This window comes from Lygodium microphyllum, chromosome 15, assembly GCF_053477565.2.
Source record: "Lygodium microphyllum isolate KBCC chromosome 15, Lygodium_microphyllum_v1.1.10, whole genome shotgun sequence".
In the NCBI taxonomy this organism is placed as follows: domain Eukaryota; kingdom Viridiplantae; phylum Streptophyta; class Polypodiopsida; order Schizaeales; family Lygodiaceae; genus Lygodium; species Lygodium microphyllum.
Genome location: NC_141149.1, coordinates 52811212 through 52822090, shown reverse-complemented (window position 1 = coordinate 52822090; position 10879 = coordinate 52811212). Strand labels below are relative to the sequence as shown.

The 10879-nt window shown below is 37.0% G+C and overlaps 1 protein-coding gene across 1 annotated transcript; it reads right to left on the bottom strand.

Annotated features, from left to right (window-relative positions):
• Positions 1 to 836: 836 nt before the first annotated feature.
• LOC148024522 (uncharacterized) lies at positions 837 to 4361 on the bottom strand. Its single transcript, XM_087693716.1, has 6 exons — positions 4078 to 4361; positions 2779 to 2863; positions 2521 to 2605; positions 2295 to 2370; positions 2129 to 2199; positions 837 to 1292 (listed from the first exon to the last, which is right to left on the bottom strand). The coding sequence occupies exons 1-6, from the start codon at positions 4186 to 4188 to the stop codon at positions 1031 to 1033; spliced, it is 690 nt and encodes a 229-aa protein (XP_087549842.1). The 5' UTR covers positions 4189 to 4361; the 3' UTR covers positions 837 to 1030.
• Positions 4362 to 10879: the final 6518 nt, after the last annotated feature.

Sequence of the window (10879 nt, the reverse complement as noted above, 5' to 3'; positions counted from 1 at the left end):
TGTGTGTGTGTGTGTGTGTGTGTGTGTGTGTGTGTGTGTGTGTGTGTGTGTGTGTGTGTGTGTGTGTGTGTGTGTGTGTGTGTGTGTGTGTGTGTGTGTGTGTGTGTGTGTGTGTGTGTGTGTGTGTGTGTGTGAATTCTAGCCAAGTTAATTTTGAAATAAGATTGTGAATTTGAAAATTTTCTATCATTGACTAAACATATATATCACTTACCCTCTTAAGCATGGCCTTCGCCTATCCCTTGATCTCTAAGGACTTAAAACCACTATACCATGCAAACGTATACATGAAAATGTATATTCTTAGTCATAAGTCATTCAATCTTGGAAATAGAGTAGTGCTTGTAATGGGATTGGTTCCCTTAGATTTTAGCTTATTCTTTTCCCTCTATGGCTCCCCTAATATAATTTTAAGCGTAAATTATGTCTAAGTCAGTCCCTTTAGAATAAATATGAGAAATAGTCTGCTTAACTTAGCTATTAAATGAGTTTAACTCATATAAGGATCTTAGAAGAACTATCTTTTTAGATTTTAGAGCATCAAACCTTGGGTGTCTCATTTTAATCTATTTTCCATTTTTATTTTATGTAAACATAACCATACATTTGTGATCTTATTCTATGTAAGTTTAGCCTATTATATGATAAGGGAAGAAAAGATTTTGAGAGAGAGGAAGAGAGTTATCCACTAACACACACTGGCATGAACATTAAAAACATGTATTGTTCATACAAAAGTCATTGATAGGAATATCATTTCAAATAGTGCTTCTAGTCACTCTTATATCTTGAATATAGTTTGAACCCAATTGATTCTTTTAACACACAATAGTCATCCGATAATTCGATCAATCTGAGAAAAGCATCTTACATTTGGTCATTGTAACCCACACTTCTTGTGCAAAGCACGTATACATGTGACATGGGCAATAATAGAATGACAACTTGAAAGTTAGAAAAAGAGGTAAGAGCACTCTTAGGGACAATTTCCCAATCTTTCTTTGATAAATGATTAAGTCAAAAACCAGTCTTAGTCTCTTTTAAGGGGCGTAGTATTCACATTGTCTATCCTCTTTGGCACATTTTTGAATCGACTAATAATGAAGCGCTCCTTTTTTGGCATCACATATTTTCTTGTATTGGTTTCATAACACCTAAGCAATGCACTATGATTAGTTTTTGGATATCTAAAGTCAAACTTTTGATCTCCAAACACATGAGGATGTTGTAGGTTCATCTTAATCCATTCATCAGAATATCTGTACTCCATTATTTTCCACATGTCTTCATCCCTATCACACATTACCATAAGCAAACAATACAAACCAATATTTGAGATGATTTTTGTTTTAGAAAGTATTGTTTGAGATAGGTGTTTGTAAGAATATATGTTTTATAAGGTATATTTGCTTCTTAAAACTATTCCAATACTTCTCCAAAACTTTTGACTTTAGGGTGAAGTAATTGAATGTCTTTTTCTCACCCTAATTTACAAGAAAATGTACAAAAGGAGATGCCACACCTGTATAACTTACAAAACTCTCATATACATGCACACATTACATACATAATGCAAACGTTCATGGATGTATACATACATCGATACATACACACAAGCATTCATGCGCATTTTTGTGCATCACGAAAATTGCACATGTACACATCCACATTTACATGTTTGTATGTGTATGCATGCACACATGTAGACAACACACATATACACAAACACAAATGTGTGTGTGTGTGTGTGTGTGTGTGTGTGTGTGTGTGTGTGTGTGTGTGTGTGTGTGTGTGTGTGTGTGTGTGTGTGTGTGTGTGTGTGTGTGTGTGTGTGTGTGTGTGTGTGTGTGTGTGTGTGTGTGTGTGTGTGTGTGTGTGTGTGTGTGTGTGTGTGTGTGTGTGTGTGTGTGTGTGTGTGTGTGTGTGTGTGTGTGTGTGTGTGTGTGTGTGTGTGTGTGTGTGTGTGTGTGTGTGTGTGTGTGTGAGCACGCACGCGCGTGCGCGTGCGCGTGTGCGTGTGCATGTGCGCGTGCGCGTGCGCGTGGGCGTGCGCGTGCGCGTGTGCGTGTGCGTGTGCATGTGCATGTGCGTGTGCGTGTGCGTGTGGAGAGATATATATATATATTACTTTTCCCCAGGCCTTCCATAAACATAATTTGGATCAACCTTTGACGGCAACTTTGCAGATGGACTTTTTCCCTACCATCAATGTGACAATAATAATTAGTCAAACTTACCTTTTGTATTTGTAACTTTTATGCCTTCAAATTTTGGTGTGTGATAAGAATTCTTACAACTCGTCTACTGATGTGTAGTCTTATAAGATGCTTGTTCCGAAAGGGTCGTTGTTGGCATGCTCTTGAGACATTCCTACATACATATCACCACAGGAAGTCTATGTGAAACTCTACATAAACATTTTTCTAGGCTTCAAGTGTGTAAGCTGTTAAGAGAACCATACGACACTTCACTTTTTGAACAAGCACAATGGCATTCATCCTTGCAAACATAAGAACTTACCTAACAGCAGCTAACTTGTTCATGGCAAGGATGTCTGGTCCTCTCTTTCTTTCCAAGTCGGGTTCATTTTCTTTATGAATAAGGACTGTTTGCTAACACAAATTATTGAAAACGTAGATGTTGGAAATGGCATAAAATAGTTTTTCAACAAAAACACGAATACTTAGCCCTATAATAGATATGTGTGAAGAATGGAAATGATATCCTTGTGGAAGAAAGCATGATAAAAGATATAATTAGTTTCTAACAAAGACTTGCCTTCTCTTACACCCTCTTCATCATACTCATTGCAAACTCCATAAATCCAATCATTGTCAGGGAGATCAACATTCACTTGTCTAGCCTGATCACATGGAAAAGATTATCAACATTTGATTTCATCACCTATTTTCATGTGACAAGTGTCTATCCAATGTTATTTTGTTTTTGGAGTGCCTTACATTATATGTAGTCAAATGCTGAAGCCACAATGTATGCCAAGCACATGCAAATATCTCCTCTCTTTAAGATTGTAACTATATCTATAAAATTTAAAGAGGCATTTGACCCTTTCTATATGTAAGGGCCTATTAGTAAGTTCGTTTTCCCAAGTTTCATATCAAGAAGAATTTGCAAGCTACTTCCAAACAAGATGGCAACATTAGTTTGAAACATGAACAAAGACAGTAGTAGAGTAGCTTCACAAACAAACCCTACATACTTGGAAAAGAAAGGGCGATGGAAACGACGAAAGAAAGTGTTGATTCGGAGGAATGATGTTGAACTTATAATGGATTGAATAGAAATGAATGATGGAAAGATCAATCAGGGGGAGTGTCGACGGATTGAATGATTGATGCAGTTATTGATAATTGAAGAATTAACAAGCGCACGATGATCAATAATCAGAACGACTGATGGAATGATCATCAGTTGATGCGAATGATGAGCGAGGGATTAGACGGCGGACTTATTGATGTATGCGATGATGCAGTGACTGGATGGACGAGTAATGAACGGGGTGGATGTTGCAGATGGATGGACTGATGCAAGTAATGAATGAATGAAGGGGTCAGACGATAAGGGATTAGACGGCGGGCTTATTGATGTATGCGATGATGCAGTGACTGGATGGACGAGTAATGAACGGGGTGGATGTTGCAGATGGATGGACTGATGCAAGTAATGAATGAATGAAGGGGTCAGATGATAGGGATTAGACGGCGGGCTTATTGATGTATGCGATGATGCAGTGACTGAATGGACGAGTCATTAATGAACGGGGTGGATGTTGCAGATGGATGGACTGATGCAAGTAATGAATGAATGAAGGGGTCAGGCGATAGTGATAGATTGATGCGATGATAAACTAGGCATCGAATGATGAGGTCGACTAGATGCAATGATAAATTGATGCGAATGAGAGAAAAGGATGAGACAGGCTGATGAAATTAGGGTTACGTGATGCAGTCGGGTGAGTGACATTGATGAATACGTGGGTTGATCGATTGATGCAGTGAAGGATGAATGAGTGGGTGAATTATGAGGCGTGAAGGAATTTATGAGATATATACTGACGGTTCCTAATTTGGGTTTGACGAGGAGGACGTTTTTGCGGAAGGAAGGCCTGACGGCGCCCATGCGAGGGTGGTCGTTCTCGTCATACACGACGTTGCCGGGGCTCGCCATCTTCTTCTTCTTCTTCTTTATGATTTACTTGCTCTCAATACTTCTTCTTCTCCTTATCTGCCTGCCGCCACAACACTCCCCTCACCACCATCACCCCGCCGTCAGAGACCATCTCCTTCCCTTTCCTGCATGGAGATCTCTCCGAGCATGCACCCCCAACTAATTATCACACCCCTTCATGCCCATCACATAAACACGATGTGAAAGAATCGCAACTTGAGACTATTCTTGCCAAAGCGTTTAAGGTTTAATGAACCTACTCTTATTGAGGCTATTATTACCAAACCTTAGGTTTTTACATCACTTGTTGGAAATGCATAGGGGGAAGACACAAATCAATGATAAGCATAAGGATCTCCTTGCAATGAGATGCGCGTAGTGTGTGGTGTCAAAGCAACCTACTCCACATCAAAGTTGCTTGCTCTTTTGACACCTTCCACACATGCCTGCACAGCAACTTGCCAAACCTACACGCAACACCCTAGCGACTGAGAATTTCTCAATCTACATCATAGACAAGTATGTGTTGCTCCATCTAGACACAAAATAAAACCAAACAAGACTAATGGAAACTAAATATTTGACATAGACTAGACCCAAAAAACTAGCTTTTGTTTAAAAATATACATAAATTCATCCTAAAATCGCACTACATTAATATAATAATAAACTAATATTACAAAAAATAAAAATACACTAAAAATAAATAACATTACAATAACTCAGAAAGGAATGGACTAACATTTCTAAAGCGCCCATATTTATAGGCATGTCTACTAGCACAACTAATTATCATTTAACAATATTGTTAAATATGCCTATAAAAGGGCTTCTTGAAAATACTCTAAACTAGTATGATAGTAAACTAACACTAGATTTCACTAATCCTAAAATTACACTAAACCTCAAATTGAAATAAATTAACATCATACTAAACTACATAAACTAACCCTAACATCCACACTAAACTCACATTCTAGTAGATGTAAAACACCATAGTAAAATAGTATTATAAGTAAAGTAACATAATAGTAAACTAAAATTTTGAGGATGCATTTATAAGGGTATTTATTAGCACAATTAAATGCAATGTACCATGCTAATAAACACAATTATGAATGATACGCTTCAACAAACTCTACATAGAGTACTACAACAAGGACAACAACCAAGTAGTAAATTAAAAGTTTACCAAAGAAACAGCATGAGTGAGTGAAAAAATTCACACTTTTGTTTTTAAAGAAGAAGAGGAAGAAAAATACCATTCAATTTGTTAAGCTTGGTTACGCACACATACTTTTCCCTTTCACTGCCCTAGCTTCCCCTCTTGAATGGCACACAATGGACCTTCATTGGCCTTTATGTTCTTGAGAAAGAGACAAAGAAATAATGATTAGGCCTTTGTTAATCTCAAGAAAAAGAAGAAGAGCAAGAAGAACAAGAATGATGATGATGATGATGATGATGATGATAAGAGGAAGAGAAACTGATGTTATTTTGTTGTTGAGAATAAGAAAGTGTGAATTCTTTCCTTGAGAAGAAAAGTAAGAAAAATGTGGCTAGTCTTGAGAAGAAGAATAGAATGCATCTTCTACAACTCTCCAATATTATAGCTCCCATAAGTGTGCACTTGTGTCTCAACTTGTGTCCAGTCTATCACTCAACTATTCTTCCACATTATTCCCTTGAAAGCACACTTAAAATTGAAATGAAGTAATTGTGGGTTTGAATGTCTTATCACTATTTAAAGTTGTTTGTAAGCCTATACATAGGTGTATCATGATTGGAAGTGCATACAAACATGATTATAGGCATGCCCATCAATTCAAACCACATCTATATCCATCTTGTGTTGTAGTGTAAGAAAAAACAAGTGACAAACCCATGTTAAGAAGAAAAAAAAAATTAATCTTGTCAATTAGAAACAAAGCATAACAAGATATAGATGAATGTCATGCTTATCAAGTTTACCTATATGGATGAATATGAGAAGCCCGTATAAATCTTAGAAAGAAAGATCTAGCAATACTCTTTAGCTAATAGGCTTACATTAAAGATCAATGATTGTGTTGGATCATTGTCCTTTTGGTGTGAGGGATCTACAATTGTGTTGACATCATCTAGAACTTATGTTATCCTTAAGCGATGTTTATGATTCTACTATCCTAAGGGGTAGTATATCTTAATGGCACTTCCATTAAAGTTCGCAATTCTTTCCCCTTTCAAGGTCTCCAACTAAGCATTTTCAATTTGGCTAATTGCACAACCTTGATAGAGTTCTAATCCCCTAAACTTCATCTTCTATTTTTGGTCCTTGTGCCAATATATAGGAGGACTAAGTCCCCTTCCCCCCAAACATTATTTATTGCACATGCTTTTCAAACCATGCCTTTTGTCAAGCCTTCTCAATAATCATTGCATGGGTGGCAAGATTCTAGTCTCAATGAGGTGCTCCCACTTGATGGGGCATTTGGTCCAAGCCTTGTTTTCAAGTTACTCTCCTACACTATTATATGTAGAGTAGCGATCAAGAAATCCACGAGCATTATGGCATTGGCATTCGATCCAAACCTTGTTTTCTTCCCATTTATCCTACATTGTCATGCATAGAATAGGGATCATGAAATCCATAAGCATTATAGCATCAATGCCACAAATCAACCTAAATGGTGTTTGACTCATGGCCATTTTGTATAATGTTCTATATATTGCCCAGAGTGTAGACATGAGTTTGTTATCCTAGTCTACTCATGATCCAATTTAGGCGATCTTTGTTAAAATCCTAATCCTTTTTTTTAAGTATTTGGCCATTTGCTGGTGAATAGTAAGGAGTTGATTTTCTTTGGATAACCATGAAGGTAGAGAGTAAGTGTTCTATAACTTTGTTCACAAAATGGGTCCCTTGCTTATTAACAATTTCAATGGAACACCTAAATCTTGATATGATTTTCTCCCATAAGAAAGTCTTCATTCAAGCATCATTTTTTCATGTCTCTAACTTCAACCAATTTTATCATGTGGCCTATAGCAACTATGATATTGTGGGCTTGAGAGCGTTACACTATAGGGTTGATTGAACCCATGAAGTGAATTTGCATTTTTCAAAGGATTGATGGGCGAATACAATTGAGAGATCCATAACATTTAATAAAAATGAGCAACATCTTTAAAGAGGATTGATAACCATAGTTGTGATTGTAGCACTTTCCAAGAGGTGGTATTAGCATCGAAATGGGCTCCCACTATACCTACATGTTCCTCTAGTAACATGCCTTCAAATTCATATTCATAGACACATCTTCTTAGTAAGCTATTATGTTCCAACCTATTAGAATCGAAATTGGCTCCCACTATACCTCCATGTTCCTCTTGTAACATGCCTTCAAATTCATACTCATAAACACATCTTCTTAGTAAGCTATTCTATTCCAATCTATACATTTGGCCCACAATCACTTAGTAAGGTCTACTCTTGAGAATGAGGCATGTGAGTCTCAATTTCTCTATTGGCCATTCAAGCAATTCATGTTTAAGTATTTGCATAATATTATATAACCAATAGGGTGTTAGATTGGCTTTAAAATTTTGTCTCTTGTTGCATCATAAAAAGTGGGAGTTGAAAAGGTTGACATTGATTCCAATAGCCTTCTCCCCATCACAACTTGGGATATGTTACATTGAAGTTGAATTCTAGCAAGAAAAGTAGTAAGAGAGGTTGCCATATAGCTTCTCATAGGCCTCAGTGGTTGGCTACAATATGCTCTGCCTCAATGGAGATAAAGTTGTATATAGGTGTAATCAAGAGATCCAAGATATTGCACCACTTATGAAAGTGAAGACAAAAACTATAGTAGACCTCTTAGAGTCTACATTGCTAGCAAAATCAGCATCCACATATCCAAGAATAGATGTATCCTTCATTTTAATGCATATGCATATAGATCTAATTATGTTCAAGTATCTCATGATACTCTTTACTACCTCCTAATGCTTCTCGGTAGGGGTTTCCATGTACCTGCTAATAACTCCCACTACATAGAAAAATCTAGATGTGTAGCAATCATGGTGTGCATTAAGCTACCACTACAAATGCATAAGGAACCTTGTCCATTTCAACCTTCTACTCATCTAACTTGGGGCTATTCTCCTAGCTAAGTTTCTACAACATAATCATTGCTTAATTGCAAAAGGTAACATTTGGTAGTCATCCAGGATTTATCCCAACTACCACCGTCTATACTCCACAGGAATAATCGGATGACTAGGCAATCCTAGGTCTACCTAGCCATGAAGCACTTGGCCTCGACCCACAAGGATCAACCTGAAGATTCCTCCAAGACTTAACAATCACTAACATCATTCTAGCACTCAACCTAGGCCATCACATTGTGATCCTGCAAGACTGAGAGTAGGTCAATCACTACACGTGGTTCATAATGACTTAGAGATAATGGGGAGAAAAATTCTCATCCATAAGACAAAATCTCATCTCCATTTCTCTAAAATGGCGAGTGACCAAGATCTAAGACCAAACCCTAGGAAAAGTCGGTGTACAGTTCTTATTCCTCAATTTTCATATGAGAAAAGCACCCAACTTGTCTATCTATCCATCAATCATTTTCCATCAATGAAAGATGATCGCCCACTTTCCAATTAAATATGTTTTTTTTTATTTTTTTAAAGCACATTAACATGCTATTTGATATTCAAAACTAGCTTCTTTAATTATCCCTTTACACTAGGTTTATTTTAAGTCTTCATTAAGCACAACACAAAAGTAGTGAAAATAGTCCTTTCAAAATAATAAAGACATTAATCTTTTCCAGAAATTTCTCTCTTCTTTAGAGCAATAACTAGCCCATAATTTTTGGGCTTCTGATGCTCTTGCATCATACTTATTTTTCCACCTTATATCCTCTCTTCATCTCAAGGTCTCTCCAATGTACCTGTCCCACTCATTGTGCCCACAAAGAATTCCTTCTCTATCTTAGGACCGGCTTGAGTATTACTACCAAAGCCCCCTTGGTTCTCCATCGCCATAAAGGATGAACCTTTCTCACATGTTTGATCTCTTGTCTAGGTGGCAATCTACACTGTAGATAGATATAGACTGGTTGAGTGTATGCAATGATGGCAAGACCTTGGGGTGCGTACATGTCAACCATGGTACTACCTCATGTGGCAAATCTGCACCATCTATAGTGTCACCTCATGCGGTGAATCTACACTACATCATCACATAAATCATAGTATTGTCTTTTGTAGAAAATTTGTACTAAATCATTACATCTTGTCTTCTTGGTCTTTTTAAGCACAACCATACTCAGCCACACCCATCCAAAGTTTGAATTGGCTATAACATCTTTATCAAGCAAAAAAATCCACCATTATCCTTTATTCTAGCTAAATTTCTTACATTAACCAGACAATGTTTTTTATACACATCCAAGAACACATTTAATGTTATTGTAACATCACCGTCCTCATGGTTGTGCACTTGTAGGGTTGATATCTTCACCCATGCATGACCGATTTGTATCATATCTATACATAAGAAAAAAAACTTTTAAAACCTCTTATCTTATAACTGCCTCATTATTGTTGCTAATTAGCTAATGCTTATATTTTTGGCTATTTAAAAGCCTTGAAATTTTACCTATTAAAGATAATATTTTTTTTTTATATTTAAGTATAACATACCTAATTTTTGGGTATTATAATTGATAGCATCATTGGTCACGACCTTGCACTATCATTGAAGATAAACTTTCCATGTTGGAATGTCTTATCTCAATGAACACTCTAACCTTTTTACGAGGGCACACAATAGATGAAGAAAAGAAAGCAAGTAGAATGAGATAAAGGATGATGGATTGGAAGAAAAAGTAGGTAGGTATTATTTATGGCTTAGTTTCTTTAAAGCATCCACAATCATAATTGAATTCCCAACAATTATCACATCTTCCATATAAAGAATCAAGATCATAAGGTTGCCATCATGAGCCTTCCTAGTGTACAGATAGTAATTAGTTTCACTTCTGGTGTATCCTTGAGACTGAATAAAGGTATCAAACTTACAATACCATTCCCTAGGAGCCTAATTCAAGCCATGTAATATCTTATATGACTTATATACAAATTGCTCCTTGCCTTCCACAACAAACCACTCATGTTGTTGCATGATGTAAATGTCCTCATGCAAATCTCCATGCCAGAAAGTGGTCTTTACATCCATCTACACTAGCTTCATATCCTCTCTGGCAATCAAAGCAAGAACCATATGAAGATCATATCAAAATCAATCTTATTCTCTTGCTTATATCCTTTGGCCACCAATCTTGCCTTGTACTTAAGCACTGCATCAAATGGAGATACCTTTAGCTTGTAGATCCACTTACATGATAGTGCATGTTTACCCTGGGCATTGCTTAGTACCACTCGTGAGAATGCATGGGATCTATCGTCTAGGTTTCCTAGAGTCCACCTCGTAATGAAAGATACCGACCGTCCCCACGAGGATCAACTTGCAAGCTTGGGTCCTAATTTGATAATTGAGGTATCTATACATCAGCTAGCTCCATCGGAGGTGTCCCACAAGGGCTTTTGGTCTGATTGGAGCGATCGTAATTACCCTTGGTTCATGGAGTGCAACGCTTTTTTCCAGTAAACTGGTTAGGATTTAGGGAACCTT